The 27,675-nt window shown below is 52.2% G+C and overlaps 1 protein-coding gene across 2 annotated transcripts in view; it reads left to right on the top strand.

Annotated features, from left to right (window-relative positions):
• The window catches only part of cdkal1 (CDK5 regulatory subunit associated protein 1-like 1), a 374,306-nt gene that overhangs the window by 129,027 nt on the left and 217,604 nt on the right, over positions 1–27,675 (top strand). For both annotated transcript variants that reach the window (XM_035380803.1, XM_035380794.1), the window contains exon 8: positions 11,810–11,913. In XM_035380803.1, the coding sequence (XP_035236694.1) occupies positions 11,810–11,913 (104 nt within the window). The remainder of the gene's footprint in view (positions 1–11,809; positions 11,914–27,675) is intronic.

Genomic DNA, 27,675 nt, shown 5'->3' with positions numbered 1-27,675 from the left:
AATATATTTGGATTTATTATTTTTATGCGGAGGCCAAAACAATCGGGCAGACATTGTTTGGGTCTGGTTTTTTTTCCCCGGCTGAGAACAATCAGAGCCAAGCCTTTTCCCACAGACCTTTTCTTTTTTTCCATCTTCCTCTCCGAAAATCCATGCGAAGGGTATTTAGACTGTCTGAAATCTTACAGTGGGAATTTTGTGAGCAGCCTTTTTCTATTATTTTTATTTTTCCTCTCTGCCTTCCACCCCCCCACCCCCCCACCAGACTGTTACTGCTGTCGTTTCTGTTCTCACGTGTCATTCACACCACTCTCTGGCCTGGCAGGGGGAATGGTCAGGGCCAGGAGGCGCTGCTCTCGCCTGCTTCCTGACTGATTTTGCTCCCTGACAGGTCTAGTCCCAAAGGCAGACCCGGATTGAAAAAATAAAAAAACCCCACACACAATAGCCCTTATCAGGCCTGCCGCTGACCTTAAAATACGGGCCTGTTATTCCCAGGCTGTCTTTTGTTAGCGCGGTCAGACAGCTATTGAGGGGAACCGGCAAGGAGAGGTTGCCAGGGTCAGGAGGTGCGCCGGCCTGCCCCCTGTGTAAGGAGCGGCTCCCTTCGCCGCGCCGCTGACGTTTGGCCTGGCCGGGTCACGTCTGGGCAGCGAGGGCCCTGTAGCCCGCGGCCCACAGCCGGTCTCGTGACCCAGACGTCAAGCTCCTTTCTGAAAGCAAGAGGGCCTATTTACTGCCCTCTCTGAACCTGAAGGTCGTCTGGCTGCTTTCTCTCACTGAGAGACTGTAATGGAAAGGCCAGGTCGGGTGAAGAGTAAGAATGTGCACGGCAGGATGATGAAATCAGCATCGAACGGCTCATGGCTGTTTAGAACATTTAATATTCAACACTCCCGGTTATTATATAACACCCTGCACTTTCTGAATTTCACTACGGAGTTTCAAAGCTTCTGTTATTTAACGTTTATTTAACCAGGACTTCCACTGAGGTACAGAGTCTCTTCTACAAGGCCGACAAAATGCACTTAATTGTTAATGAATTCATTTCAATAAAAAATGTTTTTCTTTAAGTCATTTAAATAAAATTTTGAATAGTGTACACTTGGCAACTATTCAAATATTCATATATTCTGACACTCAGCCCCAGCAAAGGGATTTATTCAAATTATGCGAGTGAAATATTTCAGCGTGCAAAGGACAAATCATTAGAAGTTGGTTTGAGGACGAATGTAGCGCAAGTTTACGGCAACGCTGTTTGCAGGTCTCCTCTGCCGCGCGCGCTCGCGCTGAAGGACTTGAATCAAAACTTTTATCCACAGAGATTTTTATTTTCATTTTAACTTGTATCTATTATTGATGCCCATGGACCTCTGCTCTCCGGAGCGCTGCAAATAGATAAGATTTACATGTGGCTGCGATGTTCGCCGTGCGCCGATACAGATCGTTGTTTTCTCTCTTCCCTTATTAATAAATTAGATGTGATAAAACTTTGTTAGGGCGGCAGCTTTTGAGAGAGAGAGAGATTTAATTGTAGCTATTGATTTCCTGTGATCTGAGTAATGAAAACTGCAGATTAATTATACATAACCGAGTTTATGGGAAATGATATAGCTGGCAAAAATTAGACGTTCATTCTTTCTGGCCCTCCCAGGAGGCCGGTTGAAAGTGAGCGCGCTCGCCCGCCCCTGTGTTTTGTAGTCTGGGAGACGGGGAGAGAGAGAGAGAGAGAGGCTTTTAAGTGGAGCCCCGTTTGATTTCGTGAGGTGATTGGGGTGTGAAATGTGATCCAGGTTGTTCACATTCAGTGGAGTGTACCAGATAACTCTCATTAACGAGTGAAACGGAATGAAGCATCACTGTTGGAAGAGTAAGAAAAATATAGATCCAATAAGCCCCCCTGTTGTTCCTCTGTGGATGTTACAGTCCCAGACGATGTCTACTGTATGTAGGCTTTCTTTGAATTTGGAGTTGTGTTGAATGTCCTTGATATTTGATTTTGTTTATACGGATGAAGGACTCAAACCTGTGACTATTTGTGCCGGCGTTTATGCGGTACATGCAGCTGGATTCTCATTTGATGGGGAACGTCGCTGCAGTATTTCTGACTGTCTGATCTTCCTCAGGGTTTGTTCAGTCTTGTTTGTTAGCGCTGGTGCATCATTCAAAGAGCAGGGTGAGTGAGGTTATTGCAATAATAAAATATAATTAGCATTAATTTGCAGACACAATAAAAACAAACGGTTTGCTGTGTTTGGGGTATGGCGCCGGTGATTTATGGAGCTGTCGGTTGTGGGCCTTGCCGGGAAGCGGGGGTGGGGAGGCGTCAGAAACTGATCACCCTGTCTCCCTCCCTGCCAGGGGGCTGTCTTTCCCCACGCAAGGTGAATGTGCAGAACTCCTTCAAAGCGCACACGCACGCACACCCAGACACGCACGCATGCACACACACACACACACACACTTACACACATGCACACCCAGACACGCACGCACGCAAGCACACACACGCACAGGCATGCACAGACATACTTACACACATGCACGCACAGACATACATGCATGCACACACAGACAGGCATGCATGCACAGACACACAAGCATGCACACACAGACACATGCATGTGCGCACACTTACACGCGCACATGCACACAAGCATGCACACATACACGCGCACTCGTGGACACAGACACATGTACGAACCCTCACACACACACACACACACACACACACATGCACATGCACACACACGTGCACAGACACACACATGCATGCACGCACACACACGCACGTGCAGACTTGCACTCACGCACAGACGCATGCACACACATGCAGGGTGTCCCATTCCACAGTGGTTATAGTTCATCTTACAGGACCAGGGTTTATGGTACTATTGTTCCTGCAGGGCTAAAGGTGGCTCCACACTCCACAGGTACCATTTCAGTGTTTACAGCCAACACAAGTCAGCCGACGCAAAAATTGCAATGAGCCTGCTTTATTGAGGACATAAATCTCCATTTATGAATGTCTCTGCTATTCAGGGAACATCTCTCTCTGGCGCATGCACACGCTCTCAATCCAAGCACCCTGTGCTGTCACACACGCTCGCACACTGTCACGCCGTCCGAGGAGGGTAGTACAACATCCAGCCAGCTTATATTTCTTTCTGCCGATAAAATGGAAGGTGCACTTTGTTTACTCAAAAGCATAATCTGACAGGATATCTTATTTGATTTAAAAGAGAATAGAGTGGCATGCTTTCCTCTGGGCTATGGAAGTGGTAATGCCTTAATTTTCTGGCCTGTCAGCCTTCTTGCAAATAGACCTATGAATGAAAAAAGATGGAATTGTCTACTTTCGCGGCATTAATACGTGTCCCTGTGAGGGCGATCCATTTGGATACCAATTTCCTCTGCCGTTGTCGTCATTGAAACATTCATAACCAAGATGTCAGAGGCAGAAGGACATGGCAGTTTGTGTAAGAGCTACAAAACACAACAAATGACCGTGGAAAGTAGGCGAAAAAAAAGTTCAATATGTAGAAAGTTTTGCTTTACAGAAAAAAAAAAGTCATTAGTCAAGTTTAAAGCAAAATTAAGTAGGCCTATGTGCACTTTGTAATTTAAATTTTTACTGGCAATTATAGCATAGAAATTTATGGCCTGAACAGTACATTATAGCAGAGACAGAATTAGAACAAGGCCATCAAAAGCGATTACTAATGATCGAGTATACCCTGCAGTCAATTTCTGAGGTAGCATCATGAATTGATTAAAAGAAATTTGCTTCTGATAATAATTGCTTCCGATAATAAAAAGATCTCTCACACAGTTATCTAGAAAGGACGGGTGAGCGAGTGGCCCCCCCCCCCCCATCACTCAGCACCCAGAAGAATCCCGTCTCTCTTGCCTTAGGAGGAAAGAGAACAGTGGGCCTGGTCGAGAAGGACTTGGCCAATCGCGGACTTGCGCTTGTCTGGCGAAGGGGGGGGGGGCGAGCGAGAAGCCGGACGGACAGCGTGGCCGGCCGGACTCAGCTGGGGGAAGGGGCGGCGCGGGCCGGGCGGACCCAGGCGCTTCCCGAGCGCAGATGCGAGCGCGCTTTCGCCGTTCCTGCAGGAAGAGATCAAACCCGCGGATGGCGGGCAGGCCTCAGAGGGCCTCCCGTTCCCGGCGCCCCCCTCGTCCCCCCCCGACCCCCTTCCTGCCTTCGCAAACATATGCCGCTCTCCCGCGAAATGTCCCTCGCCCGCCAGTGCCGCGAGACCGCTGTTTACCAAACAAATGCACGGAGTGGTTTTCAGGTTCACTGGTCCGGACAGATTATTCAATTTCCCTGTCCTCCCTTCTTCACCTCCCGAACCCCCCCTGCACGCTAGCGATTGATAGCTGCTCAGGAATACAAATGGAAATTCACCGCCATTGAAATGGTAAAGATGAGAGCGTGCCAGGTTTTTCCTCCCACACACCACCGCGAATTCTCTCTCTCTGCGCGTTTGCATCGGCCATTAAACCTGCTAATGAAAACTGAAGTTCGCCATTGCGTGGCTTCACCGCAGTTAAGGCATCGGACTCAAAAATTATGATGTGGTTTTATGTAAAATCAGGTGTTTATCTGCTTATCTTTAATGTCCAGGAGCACTTTTAAGCTAATTTTCTGGTGATTATATGGCTAGCGCGGTTACTTCTCTCTGGTTCACTGGTAGCACAGTACTCCCCATCAGGCTATTGCCTTTGGGTTGCTGATGCTTCTTGGCTAGACGTGATCGAATGACAGCAATTCAAGGTGAAGGTGAAACCTCCTCTGGCGTGTTCTGCGTAATTGAAGAGGCACAGATATTGGCAGCAGCCTTCTTTCTCATCTGTATATTTATTTTTGTTTTGAGCCAAAGCCCCATCGGTTCTGAAAACGTTTTTTTTTTTTTTTGCTTCGGATTAGAGACTTCTCAAGATGCGCTGCTAATTAAAAGCCAACTTTCCATTTGTCTTCCCGCCTCGTCCCGTCTCGGGCTGTGCCAGCGCAGATCACGGGCAGATTACGCTTTAATTACGCAATTACCGCTCCGAACCCCCGTCAGACAGGGTGCGGCGGGGCGGGGGGAGAGGGGGGGGGGGGTGGTGATGGAAAGCAGCACGCGAGCGCGGCGCAAAAAACACTTTGTCTACCTGAGAGCGCTTGCGGCTCGGAGCGCGCCGGCGCCTGACGGGCAGACGAGCCGCCCCCTAAAATAACGAGCGCAAATCATCGCCCGCGCTGCCGGGCTCCCCGGTCCGAGGGAACCGCGGTGACGACCCGACCTGACGCGCGTTCGCTCCCTGACGCGGCCTGCGGATCCCGTGTGGATTTCCTCTCTCCTGACCCGAGGAGCTCGGCAGGAGCGTCCTGCGCCCGGAACGCTGACGCGGCAGAGGAGGAGGAGGCGGAGGAATGGGCCGCGAGCGCTCAAGGTCAGGGCGGTATTTTGAGCGCGGTGACGGGGGGCTCGCGAGGGAGCCCAGGAGGAGCGCAGAGGAGATCCGTCCTCCTGTTGTGAGGCGCTGGCGGACCGCGGCTGTGCTTCCACAAGATAAAGCCGGCGGCCCGCTCGGCCGATTTCCTGGGCAGCGCGGGAATCGGAACGAGCTCTCGGTCGTCGTGACGACTGAGCGCGCATCTGGAGCGCTTTGCCGGGTCGACGGTGGCACGGGCAGGCCGGGCACACACGTGTACGAGGCCTGTTTTATTTGCCAGCTTGACGCCATATAGTGTGTGACTCTACAGTGGCAGGCCGGGCCGACGGAGACCCGATCGGGTGCCGGGAAAGGCTTGGAGGGCATCGGTGTACAGTGGGCCTTGGCTTTTCGGATTCAAGGCGGTCCAGTGATGTCACCTTCGCCAGAGAATGAGCGTTTGTAAAGCAAACGATGTGTCACAGAGATTGTTTAGCTTTGCAGCAATTCAAATAAATACAAACCCTGGAGGCATCATATCGGACATGTTGAAGCTTTATAGACAGGCAGTGAAAATGAGTTAATGGCACTCTGCGCTGATTGATGTCTCCAGCGTATGGAGTCATGTGTGATTTTTTGTACCTGCTCGGGAGCGGAAGGGGGTGTGCGGACGGGGCGGCCGCTTTGCGTGCGCGTTTCTGAAGAACAGTGGGCCGCTTTGTTCCGCCCCAAACCCCCCTAACCCCCCCCCCCCACCCCACCCCGTGCAGCGCCTTTATTACCGCCATCATGTAGCCCCGGTGCGCTTGGCCGCTTCACCGCTCCTCTGGGGCCCGTAAGACCAGGCCTTCCAGGGAGGGCAGACAATCGCTCGCTCTGGCCTTGGGATTACCGCACTGACTGACTGACTGACTGACTGACAGACTGACAGACTGACAGACTGACAGACTGACAGACTGACAGACTGACTGACTGACTGACTGACAGACAGACAGACAGACAGACAGACAGACAGACAGACAGACAGACAGACAGACAGACAGACAGACAGACAGACAGACAGACAGACTGACTGACTGACTGACACACAGACAGACAGACAGACAAAGACAGACAGACAGACACTCGGGGGAAGTAGTTCCCACTTCCTTTCTTAACACAAGTCTTTTCAAAATGGCAATTTTGACATACAGCGTGCTCTTCAGAAATTGGAGGGTGTAATCTAGATAGAAAGGTTGGAGAAGGCACTTTAACACTCCATCTGTAAGGAGACAGGTGTCCTCTGATAAATCACTGATAAATCGCAGCATTTTTAATATACCATATATGTTGTGTCTTGATGCTGCATAACTGTATTATTTTCTCCTTGAGTGAAACGTTTCTGAAGTGTGCAGTCGGGCAGTCGAGAGAAGTAGTGCTTGAAATAAGATCCATGTTCTGCTCAACCCAGCTTTATCATTCCCTCCAGTTTGGAAGGAGAGATTTTTTAAAATTTATATTCCAACTAAATCTCTTTTTTTTTTGCATCACTGAATTGAATTCCTTGGTTTTGCACATGGCACTTTTGCAGTTTTTACTGCCCTTATTGGATTCTTGTTGAAAAATTTTACATTGTTAAATTGTTGAGCTAGGGTGTCTAACGCTAGTCCTGGAAAGGGGTCTTCTGTTTTTTCTTGTTATTCAGCACTTGCGTTATCATTTAAAGAAGTCGATTAACTTCCTCCCTTAATTTCTTGTGTCTGATCCGATTGCTGACTGTAAGGTGGAAAGGAACACCGACATATCCTGTGGCTCTTTCAGACCACGTCTGACGACCTCTTGGAGAGGGACAGAAAAATGTTAGTCCTCACTGTGCTTGGCTCTCTGGCGGTTTGCACAGATGACATCAGAAATGACCAGATTTCTTCATGAACTATCCCAAACACCTTGGACCACTGATCCCCAACCCTGTTCCTGCAGAGCTCCGGGGACTGCCGGTTTTCGATGGTACTCAGGACTTAATCGCTCAGTTAATGAATTGATCGGCGGTCGATTGCGCAGTATAATTCCCCCCTCACCTGGTTTCGTGGATGCGAGTTGTTACTGTTGTCGTGGTGAAAACAGTCCCCCGTGACCAGGGTTGGACCCCACTGCCTTAGAGAGTTATGCTGAACATGCAAGTGTGCATTCCTTTCACATGTTTGAAGGGAATGTAAACCCCATGAATACCTGACACGCACACCGGTGTTGAGCTGCTTTGGCTGGAGTTTGTTCACATGGCCTGTAATTTAACGTGATTAAGACCCGTGGCCTGTGGATGTGGCGAGGCTGCCCCAGGTGGGGCCTGCGTGTGCGAGCTCCTCTCTGGGCAGCGTGGGCTCCCTCCCCACCCCTCCCCGGCCCTCGAGCGGTGAGCTTCAGGGGCCCGGAGCACTGAATTGCCCCCTTTGTCTCTGACCTAATGAACCCGCTCTTTGTTTTGTCTCTGACCTAATGAACCCGCTCTTTGTTTTGTCTCCGGCTCGCTGCGTGGCCCGGTCGCGACTCCCTTGTTTTGGCTCCGGTCGGCCTTTTGTTTTGCTTCGTGTTTGTCAGCGTTCTGCGAAAGGTGCGCCCCGCTCCCCCCTCTCCCCCCCCCCCCACCTCGGCTCCCGATCGCCATTGTGGCTCCGGTTCAGCTGGAGCTGTAACTCACCTGCCAGGGCTGGCAGAGGGCAGAACGGGGGCTTAATTATCTCCGCTCTCTCTCTCTTCTAAGTCGGAGCTGTTGACAAGCGCGGTAGAAACCCGCAGCGTCCCCGTTTGACTCACCGTACTTATTCAGCAGCGCGTCCCCTGAGTCCACCGGCTTTTTATATAGTAAATTACAAGAGCCTTTCAGTCGGCCTGGACTTAAGACAGCCTTTTATTGTGTACTGTTGTTAAGTTGTGACGGTTGGTGCTGTGAAGTCGCAGCGAGCGGGCGCCGGTCCTAACTGTGATATTCCTAACGGGGCTCTCCGTACCCGCCGGGCTCTCTCCTCGCCCTTCAGACGGAGCAGATTAAGCGGCAGCGTGATGACCTGGGCAGTGCGCTCGAAGGCTCAGTGCAGCGCGTTTATCGGCGCTTTGAACGAGCCGCGTAGTCCGCATAGCGCCGGTGGACCTAACTTCCAATTAACGGGGAAACAGGAAGTTCGAGCGCTTATCTTCAGCTCGCCGTTTCTCTCTCTCTCTCTCTCCCGCTCTGGAGAAAGTCGCGTATGGAGCCGGGCCTCCTGGGCGTGCCTGTGCTAGCGGGGGGGGGGGGGGGGGGGGGGTCAACATAATTTAGCGCTGAATTCCATACGGGGGGCCCCGAATTAATAAAACGCGGAAGCGGCTTCCACACCGGGACCGGCTCCCATTGTCTTGCAGTCAGCAGCAGCGCTGCACGGGTAGCGGTGCGTAAGCGGGCTGCTTTCCACCAGGGGCCCCTCTCCTCCTTGAGCCTCCATAAAATACATTGTCCTCGTGCATCTCCATATGTAATTAACGTCAGAGAGAGAATCTCGCCCGGCAACTCGTGCCAGCTTTGAGTAATTAAGAAACTATTTACCGCAGGTGCCTAATCACGCTGTCCCAGGACACAGGTTTTTGAGTTGCGCCTTTTTTAAAAAATTTTATTTTATTTATTTTTTGTTTACAATTTTTTGTTCCACGGCTAAAACCGCCTCTCGCTTCCCGTGTGTGTTTTTTAAAAGCGAGCTTCTCGGAGCGGTTCGAATTTGAGACGTGGCAGGGTGGGTTGCTCCGGCGGCGAAGTGTTTTGAAGTGTTCCCGGCGTGGCTGCGGGAGTCTCGGGTGGGGGGGGGGACGGGGGGTGGGAGCGGGGAGGCTCCCCAGGGGGCGGGCGCTTTCATAGCGGCAGCCGGGGAGGATAGCGGCTGGGGGCTCGGCTTCTCTTTGGAGGAGGAACAGGTGCGCGCTCGACGCCTGCCGCTGACAAAGCCGCTGCCGGGGGCGACGCCGCGCCTGAAACGCGCCCCGCCCGCTCGCTCGCTCTGACGGGCGCGCCGACAACCCGAATCGCGCCCAAACGCAAAATTGATAAATAATGAACCCGCCCTGCATACATTAGACCGTCTCAAAAGTTTGATTGACGGTTTCCCAGGTGGCAGCCGAGGGAGATTAAAGCACCGCGCTGCGCGGGAAAAGCGGTTAGCGCGGCGGTGTTCTGACAGAGGGGGGCTGTGGGTTTGAATCCCGGGCGGGACAGTGACGCGCGCGTCATTTTGCAAAGCGCTTATCCTGACTACCCTTCGCGAGCGCACGCCTGTTGTGGAATGAGTGTTGTTGAAAAGCGTTAAGCTCCCAGAATAGGTTCTGTCTGCTGGGCTCAGCATAGGCGCAATGTGATCACGTGACTTGGAGGATCCTCAGGACAATGTGGTTTAGAGCTTCAGGTACTACATTTTTGACCCAGGAATTCACCCCCTCCCCCCTCTGCTTTACCCAAAGTGATTTCCTTCCATTTCTAAAGAGAAAATTAAGCTTTTTCATTGGGTCTCTGAATGGAAAGTTCCATTTCCATGTAAGGCGATCTGGATAAAGTGCGGTGCTGTACGGTAATATTAATATACCAGAAGTGCTCTGGATTATATTATAAATGGCTGTGCACACTAGCAATAGACGGAGAACATTAAGCTGTAGTTGGACAGTAGGTCAGTGAAAATAATCTCTTCGGCGCAATCCCCAATGTTTGTTTGTCAGAAGGGCAGTTAAGTCGGCACACGGGGCAATCGTTCAGATTTCCAAATCATTTTCTGTCCTGTTTATATCATAACAGTAAACAAAATGCTGCTGATCTGTTCAGTCTACCATTCAATCTGGATTCGCCCACCTCCCCCCCCCCCCCCCCCCTCTCTGTTTTTACACATCCTTCCAGGAATTCCAATCCCTCGTTGGGATGTCACTTACTGTCATACATTTGGCCTTTATTTAGAAATGTGGCTGCATGTGGGGAGCAGCGCACGCTTTTATTATGAAGGCTGTCAGGGCACTGTGGTGGATGACCGTGGTGGCCTGTGCGCATAGGATGTTTTGATAAAAACCGGGGGCAGAGGAGTTCCCCCTCTCGGGATTAAGAGCGCGGTTTGATCTGTTTGGCTGGGCTAAATCACATTTATAGGGACCCCCCTCTGAGCGTCCGGGGCTGCGGCTCTCCGTTTGAGGGGCGAGGGGGCAGGGAAGGCCCCATCTGCGTGTTGTCTCTTAGTCTGTGTCATGTGACTTCACCCTCTGTTAGTGCTCAGTCCAATCGGGGGAATTGCAGTGAGATGGATGCTCTTTCCAAGAGATCGTTTCATGTCAAATGTGGGTACTGAGGGCATTTACAATCGGTCCAACCCCAACATGGTTAAATTCATGCTGAATACATATTTCCACACTATTGTGCTTTTGTGAGACTGCACAGCTCTATTTTAGCAAATTTGACATTGTTTCAGGTGTAATGAAAATGTTAAGGGAATATATGAAGTTGAAAGGCTACTGAGATCCATTAGATAAATTTCATGTCAAATTCACTTGGTTACTTAGTTGGTCTGTTCAGTTGCGGCACTTGTTTTATTCTTATTCAGGTGGGGTGTGACTTATCTGTGCCTTCAGATATGCTCTGACCCAGGATTGGGGGCAATTCCATTTCCAGTTTCAAAATTGAAATTCAGTTCACGATTGGAAAAATGCCTCCAAGGTTTTACGAGGATTTTTCCATTTGTTGACCCCAACCCCTGTTCTGAACCCTGTTGTAATAAATGCTTTGGCCTAGCTTCATCAGCATTTGCCCTTTGATGTACAAATGAAAGTGTTACTTTTCCCATTGCAAACGCAATTAACATTGATAAAAGAATCCAGTGCTTTATCTCAGAAATGTCCGTTCTCCGAATCTGTACGTACTCAAAGCTGAGTTGAGAGAATTAAATTGTAATTTGAGATGCGTCCTCGCCATAATGGATCGGACCGGTCCAAAATGCAAGCTGCTGCACAACAGGTGAATTATGTCTCCTGAGTGCAACGGTTGTAATCTGCAGATAATGGATTCTGCTCTCATTCTGCCGCTCTTGGAAGACTATCCCTCTGATGGAACTTTTCCTAAAGTTTGGGTTTAGGGATTCTGCTTGGGAACTGTGCCGACTGTGCTCTCATTTAGCTGATTAAACAGAGCTTCTTTACCACGAGGTGAAGGCACGAAGCTCATAACAGATTGGGCGGAAGTGACGGTGCGTAAAAAACGGAAGACCAATGTGGAATGGTTACCGGGACCTTCGATACGCCTGCTTCTCTGTGGTATAAGTGTTGCAAATGTTTACTCACAGGTCACCTTTCACGGTGCTCCAAATTAGAAATGCTGAATGTCTGCTCTCGCTCTTTCACCCCTCGACAGATGTTTGAATGCCTGCACGTACTGCAAAACCAAGCACGCTCGGGGAGACTTGGCCAGCTATCCTATTGAGGAGCTTGTGGAGCGAGCCAGACAGTCCTTCCTGGGTAAGTACGGGTGGCCCCCTCCCCCCCAGTCGCTGCCGTCAGTCACTCCACACCTCCACAGCCCGGTTTTGGCATGTGGTGGCACTGGCAAACCATCAAAGTCCTGGCAACCCAGGTTTCCCCATTTGTTTGTTTACGAGTCCTTCTCGATTGGATGTCTGCTTTCGTCAACCCCGCCTCCACCCCCCTCCCTCCCCCAGAGGCAGGCATTCCCCAAAAACGGCAGGACTATTTCTGGAGTTTGTCACCAGCTCTGGCATGTCACTGGGCAGACAGGGTCTTGAACCTTCGTTTTTTTTGTAATCGTCCCCCACCAATCAGCAATCGGCGAGTCAGACCTCGCTCAGTAAACGCGCGTTTCCTGTCCTCTGAATCGTGTCGCTGTTTACTGGTGTGTGTGTGTTTATGCCCGAGTGTTGTTCCTGCTCGCGGTACATTACCGTGTCCTGGGAATTAGATTTGATTGGGAAAAAAAAGTAAAACCGGTCTCCGTAAGAGCAGGACATTCTAAGCTGATGAAAAGATTATTTCAAAATGATGTTTATGAGCTACTGGCCACATTTTAATCTTCCCTCTGCACCTAATTCTGGTTAATGCCCGAACCGGTTAATGCGCGCGTCTGCCGGGGCGCGTATGAATATGCATCTATTGATTCGCTTCAGCTGCCGCGGGTTTTATTGAGCGCGACTAAACAACCGGCCTTATTTATCTGAACACATGCTAATGTTTCTGTTGTGTGGGATAACGCGGCGGAAAAGGCTGCGCTAGTGTGGCTGATCGCTTCGGCGCGAAGCGGGGGCTCGTCGCATTGCGCACCTCCGACTCGCCTTTGATCAGCCGCGATGCGGCGGATTTGCGTGCGCTCCCACCGAACTCGCTCACGCACGCACGCACGTCAGTTTCCGTAAAACTTGACATTTGTGTCTTAAGAGGGCTAGAACCATGTTGAGAAGCACAGCGGAAAGCATTACTCAGTGGGTCTGCAGACTGTTTCCCCCCGCTATGACGTGACTGGTGTTTACTGTATTGCGCTCATGATCTGAGGTGTGTGGAGGTTTCGCTAGACGCTTGCTTGATTGGGAAACTCCGAAATGGGAAGTGAGAAACTGAATCACGGCGGCAGTTATAAATGCAGAAATAAGGGGAAGATATGCTTGTTGTTTTAAGGACATTTACAAAAATGAGGAGCTGAAGCACAGACAGTGTTGTGTCAGCCATCTTGCCCAACAGCCTATGTGAGTGTGATGACGTGCATGTGTGTTTTGTATGTCTGGGTGAGAGGTTTTATGTCTGTCTGTGTGTGTGCGCACGTCAGATTGAGTTTGCGTTTTTGTGTGAAGGCGTGTTCCAGTGTTCAGTGGATGCGTGTGTGTGATCGAGGGTATATTATGTGTATATGTGAGAGAGTGTGGAGATGTTAGTGTGCACGTGTCAACGAGTGTGTGCGGTGTGTCTGTTTATGTATGTGCTGTGTGTGTTTATGTGAGTATGTGTGGTGTCTGTTTATGTGAGTGTGCATGGTGTCTGTTTATGTGAGTGTGCATGGTGTGTGTTTATGTGAGTATGTGTGGTGTCTGTTTATGTGAGTGTGTATGATGTGTGTTTATGTGAGTATGTGGTGCCTGTTTATGTGAGTGTGTATGGTGTATGTTTATGTGAGTATGTATGATGTGTGTGTGTTTATGAGTGTGGGTGCTATTTGTGTTCATGTGAGCGTGCGCGGTGCGTGTGTGTGTGTGTGTGTGTGTGTGGGAAAGAGAGTGAGCATAGGAGCAGGAAATAGGGAGTCGGAGGCAGTGGAACCACTGGAGCCACAGAGAGGCAATTGTTTTCTGAGGTGCTCCGTTGGTTTGTGCAGAACGTTTTAAGCTTTCTCTCATTATTTCCTCAGAAGACGCCTCTGTCTAAAGCCTGCTTTTGTACAGATTTACTATTCATCCAGTGTCACATCCACCCAAGGACATCTCTGCCAGCTCGCTGCATCCTTTTTGCTTATGAGCACAGTCAGTTAATGCAAAGCTATTGGGTTCCATATTGTCAAATAAATGGAAAGAATGATTAATGAGCAAAGATCAAATGTTTGCCTAATCCTATGATTTCACACACGGCCTGTTCTGTTTAAACGGAATGAGAAAAAGAGAGGGAGCGGTAATGATAAACAGACTTTCCGCCCCCCCCGCCACTCGAGACTCGCTCCCGCGTCGCGGCGCGGTGCGGCGACGGTCCCTCGCGTCTCTCAGCGACGACGGCCGGACGGAAGAGAGCGCTTTCCGTCTTCCCGGGTTAAAGGCGGCGGCGCTGCCCCGCGGCGTTCCCTCACCGGGCCGGGAGTTAGCGGGGGGGGGGGGGGGAACGGAGGGGCTAATTCGGCTCGGGTTCATTAGCGTCGATCCAGACCGCCGCTAGCTATCGCGCGCGCCGCTCCCTTTGTCTCCGAGCGACATTAGACAAATTAAAGGCAGAGCTGTAATCCAGGGCCTTATTAATGCGGCTCCAGAGTTCAGCCCAATCGATTCGCGGGCCAGAGCGATCGCTGGAGCTGAGCGTAATCCCCCCCCCCCCGGCAGTTATGGGGCACGCTCAGAGAGTCCCTGTCTGCTGATGTCAATTGACACCGGTTGTCGAAGGTGCGAAAGAAAACCCAGTTAACATTTGGGGAACCAAATTTATTCATTTTCTGTAGCGTGTACCCTGTTTTATTATTTGGGGAATGGAGGGTCACAGCTGCTGGTGTGCTACTCAGTAAAGTGCCTGGATTTGTCCTCTGGAATTCAGCTGTACGAACGGGCCCTGCGATTTGATTAGCTCAGCGCTTCCGAGTAAAAGCACTGGACTGAATGCTAATTCGGGTAACTATTTACCACAGTGAGGATTTACTCATTTATCCTGGCACTTTGAAGGAGTTCTGTATCTGTTCAAATTTGATTGTGAGGTAAATGGCTGTACCGAGCGACTGCCAAAAAAAGGGAGCCTTTTTGAGTAATCTGAATTATTCAAATGACGGGATGAATAATCGCATCCGGGCCAGCTTTTTACATGCATTTCCCCGGCGTGGTGCTCTTTAATGCGCACAGTGCCCAGAAGCCTCGCGCTCGGAGTGCATTGAGGGGGGGGGGGGGGGGGCGTAACCCGGGTGACGGGGAGCCCGGCCCCGCCCAGTCATCTTTCACACGGAGGGGTTGTTCGCCTGCCCCGGCTTTGAGGCTCAGCTGAGGATTTTTCGTTGTTTCTGCTCGAGTCTTCCGCGATTCGCTTTTGGGGCATGCCTGTCACTCGGCATGCTGGGCCTTGCCCTGGAACCTCGTTTCTACATCGCGCCCCTGCTGGTCTCTTTCGCCGCCCCCGAAGTGCCAGCGGTGTGCCGCAGGGCCTCTTTGGTACCTTTCTCAGACACCCTACTCTTATTTCGTCTATGACACGTTGAGCATAACTGGATTTTGCTAGGTTTCTGCAGTTGCTAACTGTCACGTTAATTTTGTTCTGTATGAATCTGCCTGCCTACGTGGGGTTCAACGTGTCCAATTCCCAGCCCAATTTGGAACGGCCAATCATCTGCAACCGCAACCGCGTGCGTGCGCGAACACCGCTGCCGATTCGGGAGAGGGTGGACGTGTGCCCGTTCTCCTCCAAAACGCGTGGATCCGCCCACCTTTTGTCGCGGTGTTTATTTCGTTTATTTGTCACGTTCGTCGGTCTCCGTTCTGACCATCGGCGATCAAAGAAACGGTCGGAGTAATTTGCCGTCAAAGCAGGGAAGCGATGCTGAGTCAGTGTGAAGGTGCCTCACCCTGATTTCTTCAGAGCAGCCGCACACTTCTGAGCGGAATATTCTAGACTCCGTCACTGACACACTGTGTGGAGGTGCCTGAGGAAGAAACCGGTCGTAAATATGCGTGCTCTTGTGCGGTATTGATCCTCTGCTCATGTTACCAGTAGCTAGTACATTACTGTCAGTGATTATTAATTATTACTGCGTGAGTGCAGGGCTGTATTGGTTTTACCGCCCATTGCAAGTTTTATTTGCTTGTTTGTTTTTCATCCATTTCCATGATTACGCTTGTGTCCACTCCCCAAAAGGGCTGGAGAAAGAGGGTGTAGCCATCCCTGGTTCTGGAAAGCAATAAAATGTCTTCCATGATGGTTTCGTCTTAATTCGTTTTACTGGTGGTATTAATAGCTTTGTCAGTAGGGTTCGGAGCTGTACAGGGCTGTGAATGTCCCAGTTCTTTCCTGGTCTGTGTGTTCAGATTGAGTGCAGTTGTGTGAAGTATGAGTGTTGCATTGTTGGACTTTTCCAGATGTGGTGTCCTCCAGTACAGTAAGGGTGAGCTCATCTGTTTTATGTGCCTGTTGAACGGTGCAGTTTCTCCCAGCTGTAGTATTGATGTGGGTGTTTGTTACAGCTGTGGTGAAAACGCATGCACGCACACCAGCATGCAGACGTGGCTACACACACTCACACACCGGCATACAGACATGACTATACGCACTCACACACCAGCGTGCAGACATGACTACACACACTCACACACCAGCGTGCAGACATGACTATACACACTCACACACCAGAGTGCAGACATGACTATACACATGCACACACCGGCATGCAGACATGGCTATACACACTCACACACCGGCATGCAGACATGACTACACACATGCACACACTCACACACCCACACACCAGCGTGCAGACATGACTTACACACATTCAGTTTCTCCCAGCTGTAGTATTGATGTGGGTGTTTGTTACAGCTGTGGTGAAAACGCATGCACGCACACCAGCATGCAGACATGACTACACACACACACACACACACCCACACACCAGTGTGCAGACATGAGTATACACACTCACACACCGGCATGCGGACATGACTACACACATGCAAACACTCACACACCCACACACCAGTGTGCAGACATGACTACACACACTCACACACTAGTGTGCAGACATGACTACACGCACTCACACATCGGCATGCAGACGTGACTACACACACTCACACACCCACACACCAGCGTGCAGACATGCCTTACACACACTCAGTTTCTCCCAGCTGTAGTATTGTACCACTCACACAAAGGCACATGAAGTTGCATCTCTGTGACTCGCATGCATGCAGAAACACGCACACGCTCACCTCTCAGCGCGGTGTGCGACACACCGAAGCCCCTCCCCCTCTCCGGCAGTAGTAGCACATCTGCGCCCGGGACGCTTCCCGCGCTGAGAGCTTTGAGGCCGAGCGGGCCTGCAGTTAGGCTGCTCCGCGCACTGCGGAAGGATCATTTGAGCCCCGTTGCTCCGGCCGCAGCAGCAGCGCGGGAGTAAAGACCAGGTGTAATGGCTTTTTAATGATCAAAGTGGACGGCATTAGGACCTACGGCTCCGCGGAGCAACGGGGGTCCAGCCTGAGGGAGGACACACCTCAGCGCTCTCGCGCTGAACATTCGGCTTGATTATCGACTTAGCGAGCGGCTGATGATTCGCCCCGCCCCCCCTCCGCGCGCCTGTAAACAGGAAGCCGGAGCGCTGGCTAATCTGCGCGCCGGGAGCCCCAGAAGGTCTCCCTGCGTTCCCCCGGCTTGTTTGTTTGTTTCGCGGGGCGCCCGGGATAAACTCGGCGTAATCGGGTTATCGGGGCGCACTCCGCACTCCGCCTCGTTACCGGGAAACGCCTGCGCGGCTGACTGGTTCAAACGCGCGTTGGGCTCTCCGTTAGGCCCCGGCCGACGAGCCCGTCCGCCGGGTGGTCGGACGTGCGCTTAAGCGCGCAGCGTCAGGCGGGGGGGTGCGCTGCGCTGGTCGTTAACTCCGCCGCCGCTCTCGGTTTCTCCGTTTCCGCGTCCTGCGCCCGGGCGGAAGGTACGAACTCGGCGCCTTTTCCGGGCGTCTCATACGGCCGCCGACCTCGACGACCCACCACCCCCCCGCCAGACCGCCGATCCTTCAAAACCCCGCGGGACGAGGAGCGCTCGCTTAATTAGCTTCTCGGAGGAGCCGGGTTTAGCGACGGCTGGCGACGCCCCTGGTGCGGTGCGTTGCGAGCCGAAGGCAGCCTTGCTCTGCGCGGTCGCGCTCCCTTTCAGGATCCGCTCCTCGTTTCCGCTCGGGCTCTAAATGAAAGGGACCGGCGGCGCTAATTGCGGTCCTCCATTTTCCCTCCGTTTCCCTTCGACAGCGGCGCTGCCGACGCTTCGGGACGCCGGCCCGGCCGGGTCAGACGCGCCGCTCCCCGTTCACACCCCCGAAACGAAGATCAAAAGCGGCCGCGGACGGATTCCGAGTCCTGACCTTGGCCATCATTAGCCGTTTGCCTGTGAAAAAAAAAACCCAAAAAAAACAAATCTTTCAAACGAGAGGCCTCTTTGATTCGATAAAGAATTTTCCTTCAGTTTTTCCCACTCCCTTTCTTTTCTCTTGCCATCTGTTTATCTCTGAAATGTTAATAAAAATCCACATTAATTACTTAGCAGTGGGGTGCCTATTACGATGCTTTATTATGTGGAATCCATATGTAGACTGCCTATTGATCTCCGGTGGGAGCGATCTGGCTGGTCTTTGGTGCCGGAGAGCCGCTTTCCTTTTTGATTCCGATTTTCGTCCGCTCCGACGGTTCATTAAGACCCGCTTTCAAAGAGACATCGACCTCACCTCCGCTCGGCCCCGACTGACTCCGCACAATCGCTCATCTCTCCCAACGCGTCTTTCAATTTTTAATTGTGCTCTTTTGTTCAACGCTCGCTGTTTTTTTTACTTCACTAACGGAACGATAGCGAGCGCTAACGGAACGATAGCGAGCGCTAACGGAACGATAGCGAGCGCTAACGGAACGATAGCGACCGCTAACGGCGGAGAGCGGCTCGCCTGAACACGAGCGCACGCTAACGCGCGGTGGAATTCAGGGCGCTCTTAGTAGCGCTGAAGCCAATGTTTGATTTAGCGCCGCGCGGTTCTCCTCGTTTTCGCGTTTGCGCGGGCCGCTCCCGCGCCCGAGACGGACGACTTGATGGGAAAAGCATTGATTGACGCGGCGAGCGCGGGCAGAGATGGAAGTATCGACAGCTCGGATGTGAAGCGAGGTCACTCCCCGAAACGCGCTTTTAAATGCGTATCATTTATTCAGGCGCGTTTATTTATTAATGGTATTTTCGCGAGGCGGCTGAGCGCCGAGAGGGCTTTTGTGCGCGCGGCGGCGCATCGATCGGGCCAGGTGTCAGGAGCGCCGCGGGCTCGCCGTGCCGGCGAGGCCTTCGCCGCGCGCGGAACAGACGCTGCCCAATCCGCAGCGTTTGTTAAATGTTACCGACGATCGCTGTCTGGCTGTGTCTGGAAAGGCCACAGTGCCCCTCGTCTCCTCGGCTTCCTCTCCCCTGATGAAGTTAGGCGAGGCCTCCCAGCCGCTATTGTGCTGCACCCTGCGCCGCGTGTTTGGAATGCAGGGGCCGGTGTTTATTTGGCACGGGGGTGGGGGGGGGGCACCGAGGGTCTGGGTCCCGCAGCTCGGGCGGTGAGCCGCTCTTTTTCCCGGGTGGGGGGTGGCGGGGTGGGGTCGCCCGAGGTAACGGAATTCCCGCCGCCGCTCGGCCCGAGAGCGCGGCCGTAAATCAAACGCGTGCGCGGCTCCGGAGCGCCCGCGCGGAATCCCCGCTCGGCGCACAAACGCTCCGTCTAGCAGCGAAGACTTCCAGATGTTCCGGGTCTTTCCAGAACAGTCCGGGAGCGGACTGTCAGCCACGGCTCTCCTCCCCGGCCGGCTCTGCGGGGCGGAGGGAACGGGGATTGCAAACGAGGCGGCCGCCCCGCTCCCCTAGCGCTGTCGCTGAAACCCCCCAGCCCCCCCAGCCCCCACCGCCCTTCTAAGAACATCCAGATTCTCCATTTCAAATCTCTACCCTTTTCACAAACTTGTGACCTGGAAGAAAACTGATATACTTCTCCAAACACAAGTTAACTACTCATGCGGTCCTACAGTATCCATAAGTATGTAGAAGTATGTAGAATGTAGTGTAGCCTAATTGTTAGGAACTAGGCTGGTAACACCAAGGCTGTAGGTGCCATTCATGTGTGGGGCGCTGGTGTTGTTCCCTTGAAGTAAGCGCTCACCCTGAGTCGCTTCGGTAAATATCCAGCTGGGTGATGGATACTAAGCTGCGTTAAGTGACTCCGGTTAAGAGCGTCTGCTAAGTGCCTGAGCGTATAGTACGCGTGCCCAGGAATGTACTGTATCTTATGTCTGCGTACTTGTGGGTCAGTGAACAGGCGTTTCGTCAGAGTTCACGTGCGTTCCGTCCTCCGGCGAGGACTCGGACGGGCTCCTCTGACACACGGCCGCCCATCTGTCCGTAAGCGCCGCCGTATGCTAGTGATTTGCCGGCCGAGGTCTGTCTGGGTCAGCCGTGCCCGGCTATTATTAGCCGGGCTAGGAAAGCGGTATGAATCACGAGGTGATGTGGGGAGAAATGAAGCTCTAATTATAGAGCGGACTTGAACAATGCGCCGATAAGCAGCCCTCCGGTGGCCGGAAGAGCGTCGGTGCTTGAGCTACTGACCGCCTGGGCGGGGGGCGGAGCCTGCTGCAGTCAGGCGGCTCACCCAACAGGGCCTCGAGAGAGTGTGTGTGTGTGTCTGTGTGTGCGCTTGTGCATGTGTGTGTATCTGTGTGTGTGTGTGTGTGTGTGTCTGTCTGTCTGTGTGTGTGTCTCTGTCTGTCTGTCTGTCTGTGCGTGTGCATGTGTGTGTGCGCAGTCTGTGTTTGTGCGTGCGTGTGTGTCTGCAGTGTGCGTGTGTGTGTGTGTCTGTCTGTCTGTCTGTGTGTGCCTGTGTCTGTGTCTGTCTGTGTGCGTGTGCGCGTGTGTGTGTGTGCGCTTGTGCGTGTGTGTCTGTGTCTGCAGTGTGCTGTGTGCTTGGGTGACTGTGACAGGCTGTCTGGTGCAGTCTTCCTCACTGTTAGTCTGGCTCTGTGGTTGTGACATGCATTAGTAGTTGTGATCTGCCGTGTCTCTCTGTGCGTGGTCTCTGTTTGCATGACACAGAAAGGACAGTCGGTCAGCACGCGTGTATGTGCCTTTGTGTATGTGTGTGAGAGTGCGTGCCTGTTGAGCGTGTGGTACGTGTGTGAGCGTGTGGTACGTGTGTCTATGTGTACGCACAAGTGGTTAGCGACCGCACATAAACCTGTGCGTTTCATTTGGCTGGGCTGTCTCGCGGCGTAGGGGGGAGCCTAGGTGGGGTGCGTCCCCGCGCGCGTATGGACAAGGGCACACGGTCTCAACACAACACGACGCCTCGGCCGAATGAAACGCCCCCTTTCAGCCGAACGAAACGCCCCTCTTGACCCCCTGCCCCCCCTCCCCTCCCCTCCCCGTGATTAAACCCGAGGGGAAGGGACAGGTAGCCCGAGCGAGCCTACACGTGTGCGCGGGCTCCAATCTCCCCGATCGGAGGCGGGGTTAAACAATCAGAGCCTCCGGTTCACAGATAGCACGGCGGAGCTAAATAAACGCCACGGCCTTAATGAATACTCCGCTCAAATATTTACAGAAGGGGAGAGGGGCGGAGGGGGGGCGGGGGGGCGGGGGGGGGGCGGGGTCCTCCGGGGCCCGGCACATAAGGCTGATGTATGGGCCGGGCTTGGGGTGTGCGCGGGGGTGACACGTTCTGCGCTCTTCGGCAGACTCCAGGTTCCAGATGGGGGAGGGTGGGGGGTGGGGGGGGTAATAAGGCTTCCAATCAGGCGCGTTAGGGAGCGGCGCACTTTGGACTCCTCCTAAGCGCGTAAACGAGGGGCCAGGGTACCGCACCTCGCACCGCACCTTATTAATCTTTCATGCGCGCAATCTGTCCGCCCGCGCTGCGCGGTCAGGGCCCAGCTGATACCCACAACACACACACACACACACACACTCATATACACACACACACACACACGCCCCCAACACACACACACACTCATATACACACAGATACACACACACATATACACACACACACACACACACACACATACAGACACACACTCACACACACACTTAGCCCCGCCCGCTCAGCCAGGTGTGGAGGTACAGGGGTCGCCGAGGAGCACCTGGTACGCCGTAGGGCCCGAAGCGTCCCCGTTGTTGTATTGGTAACTCCCCTCCTCCGACTTCCGCCATTTTGGCTCGCCTGCCCAAATGTTAATCTCCCTCTGCGGCTCGATGGAGATGTTGCTACGGGAACAAGGCAGTGACGCGAGCAGGTGCAGCGGTTATGGATTCTTCTCACCGCCACAGGCTGCAGGTGGGACGGGAAGGGTGCCACTCCTCCCTCTTTTCCCAGGGGGCCGCGGGGTGGACGCTGGGGCCGAAACTGCCTCCGCTGACCGCCTGGGGGCCATACTGCTCTCCGCTCGAACGGTTCTCTCATTCTCGCTCCTTTTCATTGGTCGGCACGAAACGGTTCACAAGCAGCCATTGGTGGAGGGGGAAAAAAAAACCTCACCAATCCACAGCTGAGTGTCTGCTTCTCATCGAGTCTCCTTTTATTGTGCATCTTCAGTGAACCCCCTCTTTTAATAGCCGGTGCTGGACTTTATTTTAAAGGCATTTAAATGGACAGTAGCAGCTTTTCGGGGGCACTGAATCGTGCCTGATGCAAATGTTTGATTGTGCTTTCTGGCTCATCTGTACTTAATAGAATCCATACAAACAGTAAGTGCTTCCGCATCATTTGAAAATGTTAATAGGCACATTACTTGAATTACTTGTAACACACGTAATTTAACAGTGAAAATCTCTGCAGTACACGCGTCTGCGTGAGAATGAAGAAGCGGGCCTTTATTTCTGTGTGGGACCTGACGCAAACGTGCTGTTTGGCGTTACCGAGGCGACCCGCGCTTGCACTGTAGTAACCCCCCGTGAGTCGCCGCGTTTCCGCGGACGCGTTTCTCCCTGACACCGGATGCGTGTCTGGCGGTTTATCAGAGGCCTCCGGGCACAGGTCACAGGTTTTTTCTTTTTAAATTTTTTATAGAAGCGACGTGCGCGGGGGGGTGGGGAGTACTCTTAAATGCATGAGATCGGCCGGTTTTTCCAGATTCCGGATCTATTTTGAGAAAGAAATCCATTTCGAGTGGAAGCCGGCGGACTGTAATGAATGCGCTTCCTTCCCCCCGACGAGTAAGATCTGTAGAAGCGGCGAGTCAGCGGTCCCCGTCCGCGCTTTTCAATACGCCGCGCTTTTCAATACGCCGCGCTTTAAAGCCAATCAGTCAGTCATAATCAATACGCTGATATCAATAGTATCCCGAACCCTTCAGCGGGATATCGAAATTGCCGTTAACGTTCTTCACCACCCCCCCTCTCCGTACGGATAGATAAATAACTCCGGTCTCTGCTGTAATTAATGTCCGCCCCGCCCCGCCCGGCCGCGCCCCGGCCCGTGCTGGGGTTCCCGCCGCTTTTTGGAGCGACGGTCACAAAGACCGCCCGCGCGCTTAGCCGCGGAGCTCCCGCCATCTCTGCCTCTGAGGCGTCGCGAAAAACGGGAGCTTGACGTCCGGCACTTTTTCCACCGAACTCGCCGCGTCCAACGACTGCCGCCCGGACCGGTCAGGTCGACCGGGTCGGTGTTTTCCGCCCGCCGTGAGCATCAGAGGCGCGCGGCGCCCGACCTTTCACCCCCCCGGCAGCTCGGGGGGCCGCGCCCCTCGTCGCGCGTCCGGAGGAGCGGCGCCTCCGGTGGCCTGGAGGAGCGTGTGAACCGCCGTCACAGCGGGAAGTGAAAGCGCCCTCTCCCGCTCTTCCCACACGGCCGACCGCCAGATGACACTCGAGAGCCGCATTTACAGAGCGCAGACGCTTTTAAACATTTTAAGGGCTCTCTTTATATGTTTTTTATATTTTATGTGCCCGGGTTATGCTCCGACCAGCGTATTTTTAGGATCTTTTAATCGCGCGTATTGAGAAGTCATTTCTGTTTATCGGCCGGACAGTAGCAGGGTCATGAAAGCGGAGCTTCCTTCCTCAGATGCCATTTACTGGCTTTGACTGTTTTTTTTTTTTGTTTTTTTTTTAATGGCAGGAAATAATAAGTAGCTTGTCAGCGACCCGTGCCCTCTCTGTGATCCTGTCCTCAGTGTCCACCCACAGACGGAGATATCGACAGTCGTTGAGTATAATTGGAGGACTTCAGAGGGGAGAGGAACGCAGGCTTTTTTTGGGGGGGGAGTTGGGGTGGGGGGGGGGTGTGGGGGACCTACGCTTGGTCAGCCCCACCCCCCCCCCTTCCCCCTCGGCTGGCGAAGTGAAAAAGGCACGCAGCGCACCGCAGCTCATGTAATATTGATAGCGGCCTTCGCCCATCAGCAGGCATCGGCTGCTATTGACAAAGGCCTCCCGTGGAGCTCTGAGCAGGCCCGACCCAGACAGGCAGAGCGGGTGACCATCCCCCCCCCAAGACGGGCCTCCCTCGGCCGGGGCTTCCACACAGCCACCACGGCAACGCTCTTTCTCTGTTGCGCACACGCATTCATGCTCGTATGTATGTACACACTCACGCACACAAGCATGTACACACACACACACACACACACACACACACGCATACCCGTACGCACACGCGCACACACACACGCATACCCGTACGCACACACGCACACACTCGGAAGCTGGCTCCGTAGCAGGGCTAAAAAAAAGGAGTACGTGCACCTGCAAACAAAACCAGCCCCCTCCACACCGGCCCTCGCCATTGGTCTGTTGGCGTGTGACGTCAGCGCCCGCCGGGCCCAATCGCTGCCTCGCAGGACGGCAGTCGGTTTCCCTGCCGCTGAACCTCTCAGTGGGGGCCAGCAGCAGAACAAAAGCAGGGAGAGGGGCTCCTTTCTCCACCCCAGCTGGGCCGTTTCCATCCGGGCCCGTATGAATAGGGGGCCCGCGGTCAGGCAGAGGGCGTGTGGCGGAGCTAAAGGTGTTTCCATTATTACACCTCCGCCAGGTGGAGGCCCGGGGGGAGGGCGGAGGTGAGGGGGGGGGCGTGACCGGAGCACGGCAGGGCACCATCTGCTTGGCCCCTCCTTTATTTAAGCTCCCTGTTATGTGTGTGTGTGTGTGCATTTTGTGTGTATGAGTGTGTGTTTGTGTGCATTTTGAGACTTTCATACAGAACTGTGCAAAAGTCAAAGACCACCCTTTTGTTTATTCAGTTTCCAGTCAAATCAGGAATGAAGTGAAATTAGTTTTTTTTCAGTGTCAGACAGTAATGCAGGAAACCTTAATTTTAACGGGAAATTACAGAATTACAGAATTTACCGTTAAGTATTATCTATCAGTATTTGTCCACTCTTTCTTTTGTGCGCCACTTTGTCTTCTATGCTTCTAATCAGCGAACAAGTTACAGCATTCTCCTCACAAGAAAAGATGTTTGCAAAAGTGTCAGTGACATTACGTTAGAATCCTTTGCCTTTGAAAGTGACTCTAGATTTGAAACAAACAAACTACCAAAACACTCCTTTACTGCCTTTCACATTTCTTCGTCTTATGCATCTAAAATGGCTGAAGGAGATGTTTGTGATGAGATCAGATATAAGATAATTCAACTGTATAAGGAAGATACATGTCTAAGGAAAATTAGTGGAAAGAACAGGAGTTTCCAAAACTGGAGTTCAAAAGATGATTACAGGATACAGTACAGAAAAACTATGACTAACAACCGTGCAAGAACTGGTAGACCACTGAAAATATCACCATCACAAAGACTGTACTTTCTGAAATTTATGAAGTGATAGAAGGCAGTGCTGTACGTACACTACTGAAGCAGTGAAAGACTCTGAACCATGTCTACAACCATCAGTTAAACATGGTGCAGTATCCGTGCAAGTTTGGGGTTGTATAACATCATCTGGAGTTGGTGATTTGGTTCTGATTGAAGGCATCATAAATGCTGATGAACACAAACAAATCTTAACACATCATGCAATACCCTCTGGACAGCATTTGATTGGGAGCAAATTTATTGTACAGCAAGATAATGACCCCCAGCACACTGCTGAGAAGATCCAGCTGTTTATGTTCTCAGAACAATGGACTGACCACCCCAGAGTCCAGACCTCAACATCATTGAATGTGTTTGGGTTTACGTGGATTTAGAAAAGCACAAAATGCAACCAAATTCTAAGAATGGACTTTGGAGGTGTTTACAAGAAGCATGGAAAAATATTCCAGCAGATTTCTTCAAAAAAACTCAAAGCAAGTTGCCTGAAAAGAATGGAATCTGTAATAAAGGCAAAGGGTAGACACACTAAATACTGAAAGCTTTGATATTGTACATAGTTGTGGAGATGTTTGTGTAATTTTATGTTAAAAATATGTTGGCTGCATTATTTTCTGACACTGAAAAATAAGTACCTTTCACTTAATGGCATTTTTTGCTGGAAAGTAAATGAACAAAAGGGTGGTCTGTGACTTCTGCACAGTGCTGTGCATTAATAAGGAGGGGGAGGCTTCTCGCTAATAAGGGGAGGGTGTTCCCCGAGCATGGGGCCAGGGGCATCATCTCGTTCATGTTCACCCCCCCGCTGGTCTGTCAGGGCAGAAAAACATTATCTCAGCATTTTACTGCTGAGGTAAACTTGAATTTTCACACACCCTTTTAGCACACCCCTTTCTTCAACACATCTTTTTACTCTACACCCCCTTTTCCTCAACATATCTTTTTACTCAAAACACCCTTTTACTCAACACACCTGTTTACTGAGCACACCTTTTTACTGAACACCCCCTTTTCCTCAGCATATCTTTTTACTCAACACACCTTTTTACTCAACCAATCCTTTTACTCAACACACCCTTTTACCCGGTACACCTTTTTACTGAACACACTCTTTTCCTCAACACATCTTTTTAAATCAGCACACCCTTTTACTCAACACACCTCTTTGCTGAACACACCTTTTTACTCAACCCATCCTTTTACTCAACACACACTTTTACCCAGTACACTTTTTTACTCAACACACCTTTTTACTGAGCACACTTTTTTTTTTTTACTGAGCACACCCTTCTACTCAGCACATAATTTTACGCAGTGAGAACCAGGAGGTGCCACTGCCATTGGCCACTGCGCACACTTTCCCATAGAAACTTCAGGGGAGGCCACTTGTATTTCTTGTTATGAATACAAACGAGTTGCTTTGTGCCACTTTTGTCTGGATTTCAGGCTGTGTACTCTGGGTGTTTAACCTCGGGCTGGCGCTTCTGTCACGAAGCGGTCACGCGGGTCGCCCCGGCTGAAACTGCTCGCTTGTGTTCCGAGAAGCCCCGTGTCGTTTGGCAGGCGAGCCGGCGGCTCAAACACAGGCTCGCCTCTGTCTCCCGTTCCGAGCGACCGACGGTAATCTTCCCTGTCTGCGGCGCCGCTGCAGCCGCTCCAGCCGCGAGGAGAGGGCTGACCCGGGCGCGGGCGCGGCTAGCCCAGGCTAGCCCGGGCCGCTGGCGCGTTTCTGGGCTCCGGTGGGGCCCGATCCTGAGACTGAAACAGGGGCGGGGACTCTGGGTCGTGGCGGCGCGCGAATCGATAACCGGTCCATTCGTTTTGATACTTTCTCTTTCCCAGGGATAAAAACAATTGTAATTGCGTTCCACCTCTGATTCCAAAACAGGAAAATTATTTCCAGGAAATTGAGGACAAGTGAATTATTAAGCTAACCCCCCCCCCCCCCCCACACCCACTTCTCTCTCTCTCTCTCTCTCTCATCAGGCAGTTAAATCTGGAAGCATGTTTAT

Source organism: Anguilla anguilla, chromosome 1 (assembly GCF_013347855.1).
Source record: "Anguilla anguilla isolate fAngAng1 chromosome 1, fAngAng1.pri, whole genome shotgun sequence".
In the NCBI taxonomy this organism is placed as follows: domain Eukaryota; kingdom Metazoa; phylum Chordata; class Actinopteri; order Anguilliformes; family Anguillidae; genus Anguilla; species Anguilla anguilla.
This window is presented reverse-complemented; position numbering and strand designations above follow the sequence as displayed.